The sequence below is a fragment of the Diplotaxodon limnothrissa genome, linkage group LG18, assembly GCF_057381915.1.
Source record: "Diplotaxodon limnothrissa isolate DT_005_m linkage group LG18, D_limnothrissa_male_GT1.1, whole genome shotgun sequence".
In the NCBI taxonomy this organism is placed as follows: domain Eukaryota; kingdom Metazoa; phylum Chordata; class Actinopteri; order Cichliformes; family Cichlidae; genus Diplotaxodon; species Diplotaxodon limnothrissa.
The window spans coordinates 5,833,924-5,852,668 of record NC_140613.1 but is presented as its reverse complement, the minus strand read 5'-3'; the positions used below and the strand labels follow the sequence as shown (position 1 = coordinate 5,852,668).

At 38.7% G+C, this 18,745-nt stretch overlaps 1 protein-coding gene across 1 annotated transcript in view; it reads right to left on the bottom strand.

Moving 5' to 3' along the window:
• Window positions 1-11,750, bottom strand: part of LOC146612969 (receptor-type tyrosine-protein phosphatase N2-like) — a 210,293-nt gene extending 198,543 nt beyond the window's left edge. Inside the window, exons 1-2 of the mRNA XM_085377709.1 lie at window positions 11,642-11,750; window positions 4,965-5,015 (exon numbers count right to left, since the gene is read on the bottom strand). Coding sequence (XP_085233835.1) covers window positions 4,965-5,015; window positions 11,642-11,750 — 160 coding nt within the window. The remainder of the gene's footprint in view (window positions 1-4,964; window positions 5,016-11,641) is intronic.
• Between the last annotated feature and the right edge of the window lie 6,995 nt (window positions 11,751-18,745).

The window sequence follows — 18,745 nt, the reverse complement described above, 5'->3', positions numbered from 1 at the left end:
TAGTTGTTTTACTGCAGTCGTACTCGTTACCACTTTTATATTGAAATACTTTTGCTGGAGCTCTGCAAGTTTTACAAATATGAACCCTCCAGGAGTCTAAATCCATCGGAGCCAAAACTGAGTCTTGAACCTGAATATTTTATTAGGCTGGTTGTGCATTTGGTCTGTTTTCTGAAAATGTTTTGGGGCCAAAGAGGTTTTACTTTTTCAAATACTGAAGAAAAACTTGGAAAAACTTCAGGTAGAGATTGTGAGTAGGCAGCTTCATTTTAAGGAATGAATAATAAAATTAATTGATTAACAGCTGATGAAATGGGTTACCAGAATCACCATTTCCAATTCAGATCCAGTAAGGCTCTGATGAATAATAATTAAGTATTTGGCTTTTGGATAGTCAATGGACTAAATATCAAAAATATAAATTAATAAAAAATACAATCTTTACATTATTACTTTATTAAAGTACTCACAGTTGCATCCTTACTTCAAAAACTGTTAGAAAACTGTAAGTTCAAGCAGCCATTCTTATCTCTATGGCCAGACTCAGATGCATGCTGGGGCTAAAAATGAACACCAGCAGAAGCTTCTACACTACAAAAAATGTCTGTCTGTACAGATGGTTATGTATTAAATCGCTGCATCTGACTGAATTTAGACAGTTTACCGTATACGATACGTGAAGTGATAAAATGGCCTGTTTTCATAATATTACCACTTAATTCCTGATCACACCTCCAACGGGAGTAAATTAGACCCTCTTACTTAGATAACACTGTCTGATAACTCACTACTGTGTCAGTCTGTTGTTGTGACAGGGACTTTCTGCAGCGTAATAAAGCTGACCCCGGCGTTCAATGTTCTGGCTCTAAATGCGGCAATGCTGAAATGACAATCACAATGAAAATGTCAAGTCGGCGACCAAGCTGCGTCGTGCTGCTCAGTTTGCCCGCCCTTTTTCCTTTTATACCCGCTAATGTCAAGGTCACTTGCTTGAAAATAGCAAAAAGTCCACAGAGGTGGGTGGACTCCATCATCACTTCTTACTGAACTGTGGAGTATTGCGTCAATCCATGGAAACTGAGTGATACCGTGGGTGCTCTGGACTCCTCCAGTTCTAGTTTACAAAGGGTCCAATTCACCTTACTGGGTGACTTTGCAATGTATGAAAGTTACAGTGAAGGTGTTTATTATTATTATTACTTATTTAATCTAGCAAACATCTATTCCTGATTTTCCAATGTCAGGAGAGTTAAAAAACTTGTTTCGGTCATAAATTTTAAAAAGAAAAGTGTACAAACATACATGGAAATATAGTTAATAATACAAAAAAGCCTGAACTCTAGGTTACCTTTTATTTTACATAATCTTTTTATAGTGTTCATCTACGAGCAGCTGTCACCTTTTTCCAGCATTCAAATAGTTCCCAGTCGTCAGATAAAACGAACACCCTGCTTCCTGAGAGTATTGAGATATCATTTCAGCTAATACACTTTCTTTTTGATGCAGAAAAATGTAGTGAGGGAGACAATGTCCTCAGCTAAACAATATCAGGCTCAGTCAGTGTTTTGTTGTTTCTTGCAAAGAGTATATGGCCAGCTCAGGCAATCAGAGTTGCCAATCACCAACACAACAGGCTCGCATTGTCTACGGCAGCAGCTTGACAGCAGCTATTGAGGCAGGTCAGACACACTGTGCATGAGAACAATGGCTGGAGGTGCAGTCACCGTAGCTTCTCCCCCATGAGAGCCTCGCTTCACATGACTCAGCTACGAGGAGCTTTTCAGTCTCTTTCAAACTCAAAGTGTGGCCAAACTGACAAACAGCACCCCCACAGTGATGCCAGTAAATCATTTTAATGCCCAAGTTGATAGATGCGATGTGAACACGTAAATAAGGAGAAACACATCGTGTTAGTGTTGGGAAATGACCACTCAAAAGCTGGACACCTTTTCGTCTGGAGAAACGCAGCACAGTGAACACTAAACAACCATCTAAGTGAGAGCCGAGAGGCTCCTAAAGATCTATGAAAGAGGCAAAGCAATAAATTGTATTTACTACCCAAAGGCAGTGAGGCAAAAAAACCACACACTTCACAAAACTGTGTGCACCAGTGAAATGTGCAGAAGAGCTGAGATCCTTCTCCCCCTGTTTAGCTGCTGTCTGACCATAGTTACAGAGCCGTGATGAAAAAAGGTACAACTTTGCTTCTTTTTACCATTTGAAACAGTGAGACCATTATTGGGTTGACCTGCTGAGAATGCTTTTTTTGCAAAATGTTGTCCTGGAGACACCTACTGTTACAAGAACAATAACAAAGGCGCTTTTGAGTGCTCTGGCAAGTGTTTTGTGTCGGATACGGAAAGATTTTTTCGCAGCTTTGCAAGAGTCCCAAACAGTTCCAAGACTCTGCAGGTCTGCAGCAGATGCTGTTGTTGTTTGACTCGTGAATATTAGCTCAACAGCCAACACTGCCAACTTATAAATGGTAAATGGATGTTTCATCCACCCAATTTTCACACAATATCTCCTTATCAGGCATGAAAACATACATATTTATCTAATAAAAAGGCAAAAACAATTTGGGCACATAAGCCACCAACGTTACATCATTTTGACAAAGCAAGTCATCGGGTCAAAAAAAACAAGGTTTCCTGCTTTAGATTGAATTAACCTTAAAATAGAAAAAGAAACATGATGCAGTTTATTTATTGTATACAGCCATCAACATGTTTTTACTTGTAAAGCTGCCATTTCCCTCCATCACTTCTTTGAGACCCAATTTACATGTTGCAGATGACACATGACGGATGTTACTGGAGGCAGTCACAACAACACAGACGGAGAGCCCGCCTGAGCTCAGCTAAATATAAAATCCACCGTGGACATAATGATTTTCTCACCACAGGAGACACACGCTTTGTCTTTCACTCCCTCCTGTTTTGTCAGAATAAGATTACGGAGCGCATTTTTAAAAGGACAGGAAATGACCAAGCGAATAAATCTCTCACACACACACACCCTGCCGGTCAGCTGGGCACGCACCTGTACCTCCTAACAGACCATTCACATGCTTAATGACATCATAACATATATTATTCCATTCTGTTATCTCTGCTGGCTCTGTCTGTGCCTTAAATCCTGCAGAGCTGTTGATAAGGGAAGCCTGTTCTGCACAGCTGATAGCTTCCCAGTAAACCGATGCATCCTGATGATCGCTGGTTACAGAAAACAAAAGGCTGGCCATAGAGATCTAGAATGAACTCTGCAGGGTAACGTGGTTATCTTCCCACCAGACCCAGTTAAGTATGAGATAAAAACGTTTCCAGGATTCAAAAAGACATTTTCTGTGACCGGCTTTCAGGTTTTGGGCTTCTTTTTTTAAATTCTAGGTTGATTCTCAGCAGGGGTGTCTTTCCTCTCGTAGCCAGAGAGGCAGCAAGGGAAAGAGTAAGGCAGCTGTGACTGTGTGTAATTATAAAACACAACACTTGATTCTAAAGAGGGCAGCATGAATTTTCTAATAATGCACACATTGACACCGTGTTTGCATAATGTGAATAGTAAGCCAACATTTGAAAAGTTGTTATGGACAACAGTGTTGTTCAGGGGCCTTCTGACTACTACAAAGTCCAGGTGTTTTCTTAATCTGAGCACAAACTCCAGGTTTAAAAAGATAAATTACACACGTAAATACAGAAAACTGCATTTCCATCAACGGCCTCTTGATGCTGACCCCAGAAGTGAGTTAATCGTCACAAGTACTCATCTTAAAATACACAACTTCAAAGCAGAAATAAACATGTTTATCACCTGGAATAAAGAAAATTGCTTGGTGTCTATTGCTAATTCCCTCCCAGGGAGTTGAATATGTATCTAACTCAATCATGTAATATCAGACATACTTTATATCTAAAATCATAACGCATAATTGAGTGATAAGTGGTGCAACAGAACACTTGTTCTCATTTCTCTCATATTAATCTGATATTTTGTTTTTCACCAGCTTAAATCTCATTTAATATCACGGTGACTCGCAGATCAACATTTCTAACCAGCTAGCTAAAGGCTAATAAATTTTCAAGGGTTGAAAGTTCAAATGTTTCAGAGCATTTTGCAGAACAAAAAGACATCAAAAACACAATGGGTTTTTTCATAATCACTCACCAATTTAAAAAATGCCATTCAAAGAATATAGGTGTAATTTAGTTGATAGGAATAGCAAAATTTGCCATAGAGCTCTGAGTAGTGATCATAAAAGATGCATCAGAAATACTAATTTTTAAAAATTTTGGTGTTTAACAAGTTCAGTATACCCAGGGCATCTCTCTGTTATCTAGATTTACTTACCCTAACACTGGCTGTAAGGCCAAGCTTTACATGATGCTGATTACTATCTTGCTAAGCTAACTCAGCTAACTCAAGGTTTCTCCTCTACGTTCGCATGAAAAGAGTAGTGTTGGCAGCATCTGACCAATCACAAGTCTTGATATGTACAGTGGCAACAGAGTGGCTGATTTTTCAAAGGAAGATGAAGCTGTACTATTAAACTGTATATTAATTAAGTATTACTTAATTGTATTGTTATTATTACAAACAATCATGGAACAAAGTTGCATTTAAAAATCTATATTCAATACTGATGTTCAACAGGAAAAACAAAGACATTAGATTTGACACAGACATTTAACAGAATATTGATTTGTCAGTAACCAAGGATTTCTTATCTGCTGATTTCTAATCTGGAGATATGAAAAATCACTCTGGTTCGCAGCATAAGTTACCAAGGCGATCTCCACCACTTTTGTAGAACTGAAAATCCAGGCTTAACCCTGAAGTTAGCTGGATAAGATGAAACCTCTGGACATATTTTCTCTCCTCCCAAGCATCAGAAACCATCTGTAGTGCCTTTTCATGTATACTGCAATCGATATGTGTTTAGTTGTACTTAGATAAAGCTTGCTTACCGTTGACGCAGATCTCATACGGTGAACACAGCTCGTTCTCGAAAAGGCAACCTGTTAACAGAGAAAGATACAAACAACAACTACTTAGCAGGTTCACATGGAACCAGTTTACACAGATGTTTGCAATATTACCTCTTTTGGGTATTCTCAGTCGAATACTATTTTTCCACAAATTTCTTTCTCGAAACTTTTCATGCAAATCTGCTTGCATGCAAATTCCAAAAGACAACATCTGTTTGAAACAGCTCTTTAATTCTGGCTTTACTGGAGTAACTGAGATATGTGCACCTCTCAATTACTGTTCTATTTTAAGACCGCAAAGTGAGAATAAGTGACTTATTAAGACGTCATCCCTTGGGGAGTTTTATATATTGCTACATTTGTCAGCCGTGGGCAGCAAAAGCCTGCAGTTATCCAGAGTTAACTCCGGGGCGAGGGGGGAACAGGATGATGCATCGAACCAGCTCCTTCACTGCTCCGCTGGGAAAGGAGAAGAGGCAGCTATATTTTATTCTATCCACTTGCAGGAGATCTGGCAGCATACAGGATACTGTTACACTTGATGTCTCTGTGCCTGCCCGTCTCTGTCCTGCAATCTTGAAATAGCTGTGTAACATAATGTTCTGCAAACACAAACAGGATTTACAGTATTATACATTAGCAGTGTTGATTAGTTGGGCAGCAGTTGGCTCGGTGCTCTCCACGGAGCTCAATAAGAATGGAGCGAGATATTGCTTTAAGGTTTTTAATCAGTCTTCTCTGTCTGCAAACATCTGACTCAGATTCTGGTGATAAAAATATGAAAACTATCTGTGTGTATGTTGTTAAAAGAAACCTTAACCTAAAGCATCACAGAGGAAAAACAAAGTGCTGCAGAGGATTGAGTGGATCTGTTTAGTAGAAGCAGGTGTAAGCCATGTGCATTAAGTCTGCTTCCTGAAACGGCTTGACAATAAAAGCCTTCTACCGAGAAAACCTGAGAGTGTCTGATTGTTGCAAACAACAAAAGTCAGCGAGGTTAACCACACTGTAACTGTAAATCTACCACTATCCTCTACCCCCCACAGCTATAATAAATATTAGCACTACTCCTACTACATAGCACTGCACAAAACCGCAGCTCAGAAATCAGAAGTTAGACTACAGACCGTACTGCCCACGTTTCTCCAGATGATGACTTTTGGTTTTAAACTTGCACCTGCAATGTTGCTCTATTTTTTTGCAGGTGCAGCTTTGCTCCATCCACAGTGTCACACACAGATCGCGGGACATTTGGTCACCTTTTCACGATTATGGTTCAACAAACCACAATTCCCCAAATTATTCCCAATGCATATACAAGAAGCGTTCATTTTATATTAAGAATAGCCTAAAAAACGTAATTACAGATTTGACAAGAAGTGTGTGACTGTATATCTGTGTTCATTTACAACTCAGTTTTGCTATAAAAAGTAATAACTTTTTATCCAAAATGAACATTATACATTATAAAGGAACATTACAAAAGGAAAACACCCTTGAAAAGTTAGTGTAGATGTTGCACAATTTGTCCACCGGAGGGCGCTGTGCAATCTCCCTGTTGGCAAGACGTGTTTCAAATTTTACAAACAAGCAGCTGATGTGAGCAGAGTCAAGTAGAGCACAAACCAGTAATCCACCACTTATTATACCATTATAACAAGATTGTTCTTAAACAGACCTGTCATATCATCTTATTAAAAACTAATAAATAACTGCATATAATATATGCTTTGTGAATCTGATTTCTAAATCACCAAATATCAACATCAGTCTAAAAAACCTTAAATTTGTCAAGCATATTTATGAGATAAAATCTATAGAGATTTTTCTACTGACAAATGTTCTCTAAACTAGCTAGCTCATAATTAAGCTAACATGATATTAAGTGCTATAAACACACTACATAACACATTTCAGTAGGTCAAACCAGAAAAACAAAGGTTCAAAAATCCCCTCGTGTTGACTTTTATTATTTCCAGTTGACTCATTTTCAAACAGAAGCAAACTTCTAAAATATTACATGAACTTGCACGACGTGGGACGCTAAACTTACTGTATTACTGTACTGTATCTGTCAAGTGGAAAATGGCATGTATCACTGCAATGTGCTGCATAAATGTGTGGGGAACATCTAAAAGCAGCATAAATACCAGAAGCCTAATTTTTCTGTGCCAAATGCTGCGTCATAACAAGACTGTAAATGTCTGAAATATAACTTTTGTTAACAAAAATCTGTTTACATGCGAAAAGTTTACTTAGAGAAGAAATGCACAACAACTTATTTGCTGTTTTGAAGTGAAAATAAATCAAGGACCCTTTCGGAGTTCCAGCTCACTTCTTTTTACCCATGATGCAGTTTGTGTCTGATGGAGACATAACAGAGCAAAGCCATTTGCCATAAGCTTGAGTCTTGTTTTCCGGATATTTTTTATGTTTCTGTTTTTTTGTAATTAAAAGGAGAATCGCCCACAGCTGTATTTGTTTACATCTCTGCGGAAAAAAAGATGAATAAATCACAGCAGTTTCCAGCAGAGGAAACCTTGTTAAAAGCCAAGACACGTAAGAAAGAAATGCTGTTTACAAAGAGCCCGAGTTTCATTACGGCAGCTTTGAGGCGTTCGTGCAGCATTTGGACCACTTTCTGCATAAAAAGCATAAAAAGATCAAAAAAATATGGGGGGGGGTCAGAGTAGATCTCACATGTTTAAAACTATGTGAACGCACCAAACCTCTAAATTCTTTATACTTTGGTTCACACTTTCTCCAGGGTCTCTTTCTTTGGACATTGGCTACTTTCACACTTTTTACACTGTATTATGTGCACTGTGTCCTTACATTTCTGGGGAAAGTATAGGACAAAAGTTCCAGGCCTAAACTGTCTAACTGTCTACGGCCAATTAACATTATCTAAAAGAAATGTCCTTAAGAAAAAATTAGCAAAGACCTACAACAGGACCTGAGAAGCGCATTCTCGCTTCAGCTAATCTCATCCGAAATGGTCTCAATGCAATATTAGCTCTCAAAAAGATGTTGTTAAGGAAGGGAACTAAGGAGAAAAGGCTGAGGTATGCCAAACTGCACATGAACTGGCCTTAAAATCAGTGGCAACGGGTCGTGAAGGAGTAATGAACTCAAATATAAGATTTTTGGGTCAAATTGTTCTTAATGTACAGAGGCTGGAGAGAGAGGTGAGTGTCTACAGCTGTCTGTAAAGCACAGTGGAGGCTGTGTCATGGTTTGAACTAACAATGTTTGCAAACACTGCCAATGCAGTAAAAGCACACATAAACAGAAATGCACAAAAAGTCATTTGTCCTTTTCTTTGATCCAAACTTCACTGTTCTACAAAAACCTCCTTTACAAGCTGGAGTTCGTTTATGTATGTTTAAAAGATAGTACTTAAGTATTGTCAAACAGGGTACAAACACTATGATGATGATTCTTTTGATAATTATTGCTAATTCATTAATGTCTAAACTATACATTTTAAATATGACAGAGTCAATGTAAATGTCCACAATAAACTTCATTGTGCTTCCAAAAGAAGACACTAAGATAAAACAAATAAAATCAAAAGTAAGGAAATATAAACATTTTTCCCATTTCACTCCCAAGTAAAAGGCTTCTCCAGTCAGTCGGAGGGTGATGATAAAGAAGATGACTCTGCATGCTCCTTTTGGACTTTTGCTGCCACCCCAAGTTTCTTCTCTCTGGTTTCCTCCCTCTTTAGCAGCCGAGTGTGAAATAGGTTGCAGCATCGCGCTGTGGACCGAAGCCAAGGCGGCCACACGGGAGGAACAGAATTTCAATCAGCTTCACCCTGTGAGCAAAGACCAGTGTCCAGGCTGTGGCCTTTAATGCCTCCTGACAGGGCCATTTTAAAAAAAGAAGAAGAAAAAAAAACACTACATGTCCCACAATGCCATATGTCTGTTTGTATAAGAGACCTGTTGATCTTGAGGGAAAGGGGCTGGGGCCAGAGAGTTAACTCAGCGCATTCATTAGAAAGATACTTGGATAAAACGTTGCATTGGCAGATGGATGGATGGTATTTTTTCTATATATATTCAAAGCAGATGCACCCATAAAACCTTTAAATACACTTTACTAGCAGCTAAACTTTATGCATTGGAGCGAGGCGTGTTCTTTTCAAACTCCCGAATTGACTATGTGCAATTATTGCCCTCTGTCTCTTTAACAGCAGACAACTCGCAGCATTTCCTTCAACCTTCTCCTTTAATGTTCTGTTTTCCACCACACAATGTTATCTGTGCAGCAGTGTTTACATCTCCGGACAGCAGATAAAAGTGGAGGCTGCAAGACTCAGCCTTTTAAAAGCTTTCCCCGCCTTAGTACTGTTATTTTTAGTCTGTCTAAAGGCTGACTCACTTTTAGGTTTTTCCCATAGCTGATAAAAAAGGGGCTTCCTTCGTGGCAGCCTGTGTGTTGTCTACCTACACTGTATATATGTGTAAGTGGCACATGCATCCTGTAGTGTACTATGGCTTCCTTTTCTCTCTTTGTTTTTTCAGCCCATTTTGTCTGGGCTTCAGCTCTGAGAGAAAAGATCAATCACAACATGCCTGACATGACTTCTAACAATTTAGACAGACACAAAAAGAAAGTTTTGGAAGGAAAGACAGTATTGGATTTTTTTTTGTAATCATTATTATTTTGTTGCAGCAAAGCAGGGAAATCCATTTCCCAATTTGGAGGTGTGCACAAACACCCCTTCTTAAATTGGAAGTAATCTCTCTTCATCATCCCCGCCTCGGTCTCCTACAGTCACAAAACAACTCCCTCCGTCCCCTTCCCTCTACTCCTATTATCCTTTTCATCCACATCCACCTCTATCCATCTCTTCCACAGACTTTTCAAAGCCACAGCATTGATCCATCTAGTTGAATGAAGCAGCAAAGCACTGCTTTACTGTCGCTCTTCATTACATCTGGAGTGCACCGTGCAGAATGTGGATTTTTTATTTTTCCAAGAACCAAATGTGCATTTTTTGTGCAGGCACATTGAATCATTTAGTCTTCTATTGTTATTTTGGTTAAGCTTGAATGGCATTCAAAAAGACTTTACTTAGAGGTAAAACAGAACATAGAAACACCTGAAATGTTGGATCTAAAACTTTAATGCACAGGAAAGCTCAGGGCACATTGTTGGATGGTATAAATAAATCTTTCAGGGAACACTGAACAAAGTTTTACTTGTTAAACTTTATCTGCTAGAACTTCTTTTCATATTCAGCTAAATTGCAGCAGAGACTGTATATGTAAAACACAGACAGGTGCCATCTGCATTATACTGTAAGTCAAAGTATCCTCAGTTCTAATGATGCACGGCTTTAAGCCTTAATTCAGTTTAAATGGTCCCGATGAATCATGATACCATATAGCACTATCGTAGCCTAGCGTTAGCGCTTCATTATCTCTACTTGATCTCTACCTTAAAAGAAAACTTGCCTGCCAACTTTCCAACATAGCATTTTCATATGACTGTAGCACACTGAAAAAATGTGTTATTGGAGTTTAAAAAGGGCATTTACAGGATTTTGTATTGCTTTGTACAGTAGCACTGCTATTAGCATTAGCCATGTTGCTAACCACTGGTAGCTACTTCAAGCTATGTTCCTGGAAAAGTTTTAAAAAAATCATACGGCTAGCTAGCATAAAAAGCAATAATCATTGAGAGATAAGCAAAGAATATGTTCATGAATACTCCTCTTCAACCTCTTGTTTTGTAGCACTTGCTGATATTCTTTCTGGTAAGTACAAATTCCTTAAGATTTAAAGTGTAGTAAACCAGAACTATCAATCAAATGTTCAGGCGACAACTTTCAAATTCAACAACATAAATTACATTTAGCAGTTGCCAAAAGCTGTACTGCGATTTGTATAAATATGATTACACATGTAAGCGGTGTGATATTGAAGGTACATGTAACCTCTAATCACTGCTATACACTAAGCAAACATACATGTAACTGATGACTCCCTCCTCTCTATTGTGTTTAGCATGTACATCAGTGATGGAAAAAAACGACACATTTACTCAGTGTGGAAACTGTTGGAAGACATAAATATCCAGGAACTGACTGGGTGCACTCTGGTGAATCCAAGCATCATTGCACGCAGGAAGAACAACAAACCCTGCAGGGCCAAGCAGACACAATTCACTGAGATAACACTGAGAATAGATTCAGTTTCACCTGCACTGTGACAAAAAAGCAAAACGGGGAGATATTAGTCAACACAGCCAGAAACAGCAATCTGTAGCAGGCAGGGATTAAGAAGAAGCAGGGCAGCAGTGAGTGTGGCAGGCTCTTCATCACACCTTCAGTTTCTGCACTGACTCCAGAAGACTCCAGATTACTTGATATATTGATTAATGGCAAGTCATTCTGGCAAATCCTTGAAGCAAATGAAACACCAGCCAGACTTCACCACATGATGATGTCAGATTTATAATCACTCATTTTATTCTTCCCAAACATCATCCAAAAAACAACATTAGCATATTTAATAATGAAAGAAGGACAGTGAAATAAAAAAAATAGGACTTTATTATAAAGCCAGTATGGATCTGCCAAATACCTACAGTTAAAGTAAACCACCTCAGTAGCTCTGCAGGCCTGGCCCGACCCAACCAACCTATCAGCACAAATGAAAAGTTAATGAGCGTTGCCATGGTGACAGTCACACCAGGTGAACAAGCGATGACCTTCTCCACATCCAGGTTAATGATTAAGAAGAATGACATCTCAGCATAGTCACTAGTTGGAATCCCAGGAGGGAAAATCTGACTCACAAAGAGCCTTTACAACAAAAACTCACTGTGACCAGCACAAGATGCATGAACATAAATGATAGATTAATAAGATGATAGAAGCTGATTGGTCTACCAATAACATTTATGACAACATAGTAATTATTTGAACTGTTTAATTACCCAAAAAGCAGCTGCATTATTTTTGGTTTGGGCCTTTGATCGGACAAAATAGGAACAATGGATACCTGAGTTTTTCTGATTAAAAAAAATGTTTTTGTTTATTTGGTTTTGTGTTATTGATTACCAAGTTTCTCAGGGATCATTCATCTATGATACAAGTTCAAAATTGAAGTAAATGGCCCACATTTTATATCCAGTAGAAATGATACAATATTTTAACAGGATGATGTCCCATTCCATCAAAAGAAATCGAAGACTCATTCTATATCTTGTTCAACCGATCTCTACTTCAAAGCCAAAACACAAAATAGATGAAGTGTGTAAAAGTGAAACCCAAAAAGTGGCGATCCAAGCGGTATGTCTGGGCACGGTTCCCACACAAGAGCTTCCACTTCATCACTGAGCACAGATGATTCCAGCTAAGGGGGCATAAGAGAAACTATCAGCAGTGATGGATGATGTTTGGTAGAATACTGTGGTAGGATTGCAGCATCTTGCTGCTGCCTCTGCAAGGCAAAAATATTTCACTTAAGTTATTCAGTCTCTGAACTTTAAAACTAGAATTTTTTAAGTTTCTAGTGTGTGTGAGACCGAGGTGTATGCAAAGAAAGTGAAGATTTGGGTTATTTTGATGGAGAAAAAAAACGTGGCATCGTCTTTGAATATCTGATACTTTAAATAATAAGCAAGTATGTCCAGCCAGGTGTTTGAAGACAAGCACAAATGTCATTTGACTCACTTGTATTCATTAAAAACACAATCGGAAAAGGCAGAATGAGCTAACTGCTTCATTACATCATTACACACTGTAAAGGTGGTAATAATTAGTGTAAACATTAACTATGCAGCTTAGTATTTGATATTTACTGTAGGAGTTTAGCTTTGCCTTTCTCAGGCCAAGCTAAATATTACTCAGGTTTAGGATTACAAGCTAAACTGCCCAAAATGAATGAATAACATGAAGGGCAATAAGAACATTACTGTAGTTTTCATTGCTTGCCACATGAAAGAGTCTGCTAAAGATCATGCTTAAACAGCTTGTTGGCATTATGTTGAGGTTTTGGTTCAAAAGTTCAGAGAATAATAACTGAAACCAAACCTTCATTTTCAAGGCAAACGCTTCTCACCACCCACACTTTTTTCCATCGAACTCCTTCAGTGGCAAAAATCTTTCCTAATCTACTCTTTGTCTGACCTTTTCCAACCATGGAAACCTGTCTTTATAAAAGCTATCTGTGTATTTCAAGACTTCTCACACACACACACACACACACACACACACACACACACACACATACACACACATTAAAGAAAAAACACACACACATGTGAGAAAAAGCGAGAGATTGCCCGTGCCTTTAAACAAACTGATCATCTTCCTCTGAGCAAAAGAGATTACAACATGATAAACTGCCTTAAAATTTTTAACAAGATCATTGTAAAGTCATTGCTGACTACTCATGAATTTACTCCATCAATCCTTAAATGTTACATGAAATATTACAGCTGTAATGCAGCAACACAGGAGATGAGAGATACCGGGAAAGTATTGGGTCTTGATATCCCCTCTGCACCCTGGTGCTACCGGTCCCTGAAGGCATATTACAGAAACTTTTTAAATATCCAAAGAATATTATGTGCACAAGGTCAGTGTAAAGTCACTTTTGATTAGAAATTAAAATATACAGGTCCCATAAGGGATAATGAAACCCACTCCACTTTCAGGGTAATATAATCCATGTTTACAGTTTCAAGTTCTTTTATGAGGCGGGTTAAAAAAAAAGAGAACGTTATTAACTGAACTCCAGGAAACACTGTCTCTGTTTATAGATGCGACTCACTTTCTATACTTCCATTTTTGGACTTTTCACTTCAATTAATGCTGCTTTCAAGTAACACCCCAAATTGTCATATAGCAGCGGTATACTCAGAAGTCATTCTTAACAAACACACATGTTCTCGAATGTAATATATTTGCTAAAACGTAGAGTCTGATTAGTGAGATCCCAGAATCTAAGATATCCCAATAAATTTAGGAGAAAGTAACCAATGAAATAGGTCGCGGCAGATGGCCCCGCCCCTCCCTGAGCCTGGTTCTGCTGGAGATTTCTTCCTGTTAAAGGGAGTTTTTCCTTCCCACTGTTGCCAAAGTGCTTGCTCATAGGGGATCATATGATTGTTTGGTTTTTTCTCTGTATGTATTATCATAGGGTCTACCTTACAATATAAAGCGCTTTGAGGCGACTGTTGTTGTGATTTGGAGCTATATAAATAAAATTGAATTGAAGGAAACAAAATGTAAAACAAATGATTAACTAAACGATCTTTTTTTTTTATATTTAATTGCCTTGTAGTATGATGGCCAGGCCCTAAGTAAGATAAATTCAGTTGTGCAATAACTGTCCAGGTACATAAGGAAAAATAAATCAATTCTGATACACAATATTATGTTCAGTTTCCCTTAAACAGTATTGCGATGGAAGCAGTTTAAGAGTAGACGGTTATTGTTGCCAGAGTGTGCCAGAAGCAAAGAAAAAGAAACTTACTTTCACTTTGTCTCCCTTGAGGTTTAATACATGTAACAAATGTCTTTTTTTTTATTAAATTATACAGAAAACTAGATTTACTTGATATTTCGATGCAAAATATTAACAAAACAAAAGAGTAGATCTACTTATTGAGTACTAAAACTCATACAGAAACAGAAGCCTGTGCGGTGAACATAACCGAGCATTCATAAACTCCAGGCATTTCTCTGAGGACATGGTGGAGACCAAAGCCAGAGCTATAAGACAGTGACCAATGGGAGCAAAGCACTCAGGGATGCAAAAAACATAACTCCAGTGAAAAATATTGCAGCTCAACAACTCTGGATATCAAACTAGGTACATGTTTATGAGCATATTCCCAATATCAAAACCAGTCGTGAAAAAAACAAACAGCAAGTTGAAATCTTACATGTTTAATTTGCTTCCAGCTCCTGGAAATTGCTCTGCGCTGTGTGGCAACTGCAACTTTACACAAACAAGCCCAGGAATCATATTTCTCCAAGACAGTGACAGAAAAAGACTGAAACAAAGGGAGACCCATAGCATGCACCCAACTTCCTACTAACAATGCGATGGACCTTAATTTACAGATGATAATTATGACCACTAGCAAGAACCACCAGCTGACACTGATGACGCAAAGCGATGATTATTTCTTGTTTGCCCCATTTGGAACATTGCTACACCTGTCGGCTTGTTAATGCCACCGACTGCTCACTGATCAGTCAAATAGCGCAAAACCAGACGCAGGACATAAATCACGCCACCTACATTCTTGTGATGCAAATAAAACAGCATCCAGCTTCACAGTGCCGCTGGTGTTCAATGACTCTAAATGGTCCCTTTAAGTTGGAGACCTGTCAAGTAGCAAAATAATGTAAAGGTACAGTACAGCATTTTAAGGAAGAAATGTCAAAACAGCACCACAGGTCCCTACAAACGTGACAGCAGTAATAACAGGTGCTGCTAATATGAGTAAAACCCTCTCGTCTGATGTATTTCAGATTTGTTTATTCCTGCTCCTTCAAAAACATGAACGCTGAAATGGAGACTTTGTCTCTGCTGCTCGTCTCCACAGCTCCACGTGTCCTGTGGTTGCCATACTCTCTGTATGCTGGTTATGTAATCACAGGGAAAGAGGAGAAGGAGGAAGAGGAGGAGGGTCTTGGATACATAGATACACACACCTCCCTCTCAGCACCAGCTTCTTCCTGCTGTTCGTCCCGTACTCACCATCGTATACAGCAAATCTCTGTATCAGTCATGCTTGCAGGCTCCAGGTCTCAAGTCATTGGGGGAATATGAGCTATTTGACTCTATTTATAGACTCTACAGTGCAAGCGAGTGCGTGCACTCTTCTCCAGACACACGCACATGTTTAAATTTCCGATCAATAGCTGCCTCTGTCAGGAGCGCAGAGCTGGAAATTTGAGAGTGCATGTACGATCCCATTTTTCATTGCTTTGCAGTGATGTTATCACTGATGGCTGCTTTTGTTTACAAGCGGGTGTAAACAACCCAGAAGGGCCGTGTGTACGATCCCTCTTTCTAATTTCTACATTTTGAGTGTTGAATCATTAGCTTCAGTCTTTTTTAAAAATAAATATATTCTTAAAACAATATTTTAATAAGATCTGGTATTTTCTCTACATTAATTTAAATATTTAATTTGTGGCTGTTATAGTTTTTATTTTAGGTATTTTATGTATGATGCCCGAGACCAATTTTTAATATTTGAGGTTCTTTTTTGGGTTTTTTTACATTTCTTTCCTTTTTAAAAATGTAAATATATGTGCTAACCACGATTAACTAGCATATTTTGCAGGAGTTTCTGGTTTGTGCATTCTTCAGATTATTCAATAGTTCCATTGCTGTCACAAAGACTTCAGGACTGGCAGATTTAGGCCTGTTTTCACAGTGTAAAAAAGCTCATTTAGCTGTGTACGCTTCACTGTGTCATGGTGTGTTGCTCTAGCAGATTTCCTGTGATGTTCCTGGGAGCTCTGGCACACTGACAGCGGATTATTGCGCTGGAAATGAATCGCAGGATCGCCGTGTTTGTTTTTCCTGCGCTCAGGTGAAGCTGCGGTGAATCAGCCTGCCGGTTCGTGGCAGTTCGCTGATACAATATTTACACAGACCACAACAGAAACAGTCTGCCCCCCAGGTCTCTCTCCAAAATGGCTCTGAGGATAACTCCACAGGGCGCGGACGGAGCTCCGCTCTGTTCATCACGGAGAAAATAATCACCCGTTAATTTACTCACCGAATCGCCTGTCAGCAGAAGCGGGGAAGGAGCTCAGGGAGGCGAGGAGGAGGAGATGGTGGAGGAAAGAGAAATGCAAAGGATCCATGTCTCGTCTGGGTTATTCTCTCAAGTGTTAAAAGGACATTTTTGGTTTGGTTCTTCTTCTTTCCCAGTCAGAGCGGCCCCTTCGCAGCCGGAGGAGCGGAGGAGACGGTGGATGGATGTTGGAGGAGAGGAGAGAGGATGCTGGGCGTTTCTGCTGCTGGAGGCTCGAGCTCTCGCAGCATCAAAACACAAGCACTCACACACTGTACTTCCGATAGACATTTTCCAAAATAAAAGCTCAAATTAAAATAATAATTATTAAAACTTTAGAAACACACACAGGGCGGATCTACTGCGGTGGCATGGGGTGCCACCTTAATTTGCATAGTGTTCTTTTTAAAAAATAAGCTTTCATTAATACTTTAAAAGTAAGACTGAACCGACAGTGCAGTTTAATGACATTTTGTGTAAATTTAAGTATGTAATCAAATTGTTACATACTTAAAGTTACACAAAATGTCAGTAAACTGCACATATGTTTTTGTGAATGAAATGTTTAATTATGCTAGGGTTTAAGCCAATAAAAATTACAGACAATGTTTCATGAAACGTGTATACTTACTGCATTTGATGCATTTTAACCATATATAGATTATATTACAGAATGTAACACCTGCATATGTGTAAAGAAGTGCCTTTTATTTTGCCACCCCGCCTGATTTACATGCCCCACACACACACACACACACACACACACACACACACACACACACACACAAACTACATGGAGATAGATAGATGGTCATCGCGCACATTTATCTCACCTTTTGCTTATATACAAATGCAGATGCAAACATAAACACTCTAACAGCTGTCTATATGCACATCGACCCTAGTGGAGGCATAGTAGACTGTCTGGAGTATTTAGGAAAAACATTTAAATTGATCAAATTGATCAAAATACTTTTTTATATATATATTTTTGATGATTTTGCTTTATATGTATACGCATAGACGTATTTAACCGTCACTGCAAGGTTCAAATTCTACGTCACAACCGTCTTTAAAGCTTTTATTTTGAAGGTTACATCGCTCTATATCCAGATTCAGTTTTTTTCTGACTTGATGATTTAACAAGGAACTCTGATTCAGCACTACCGCTGCCTTCAGGTGCTGTCGGAGATAATCCCGTTTTTGAGTAGAAGGCAGATGGGAAAGGGGACGTTATTTATATCTACCTACCGAGAAACGTCAGACTTGAAGAACCGGGGATAGACATGGGGGGGAAATGAGCCAAAGAACCTGAAATGTGTGATGTTGGGTGCACAAGAGAAACATTTTGGATGAGCATCTATGACTCCTCTTGATAAATTAACATTCTATTTAGGTCATGGAGTCATTTCCAAAAGAATTAGCAAGCCTCAGTCAATCTCAATCTATAATTTTCATTTCAGATGTGAAAGGAATTTGCCAAGTGAAGGGAACATGATTAAAATACTGCAAAAGTGTTTAATTTGCTTTTAAACTACACTTTTCTACATTGTTTTGAGAAGTGAAGTGCACCTTAGTTCAACGCAGTTTATTCACATAATGCCAACCCACACAATAATCACCTCAAGATGCTTTATACTGCAAAGGAAATACTCTTACATTACTACAGAGAAAACCCCAGCAATCACTCATTGTTCAAACCTACTGTTTGTCAGGAACAGCCAGTTTGAAGAAAGTTGGCATAAAAGCAGAGGAGCTAAAACAGCTTGCGTCAGACAGACAATGAAGAGGATGAGGGACTTTAAGCAGCGAAAAAAGCGACTCTACAAGGGCTCAGGAATAAATAAAATGGGCTAGAAATGATCCTGGTAGATCTCTTTTAAAGAACTATTGAATCTTCATCAACCATTTCTGTTTTATGTCACTCCATGGGAAGATTGGAGTGACTGGTTTTAACCAGTCAGAACTATCTG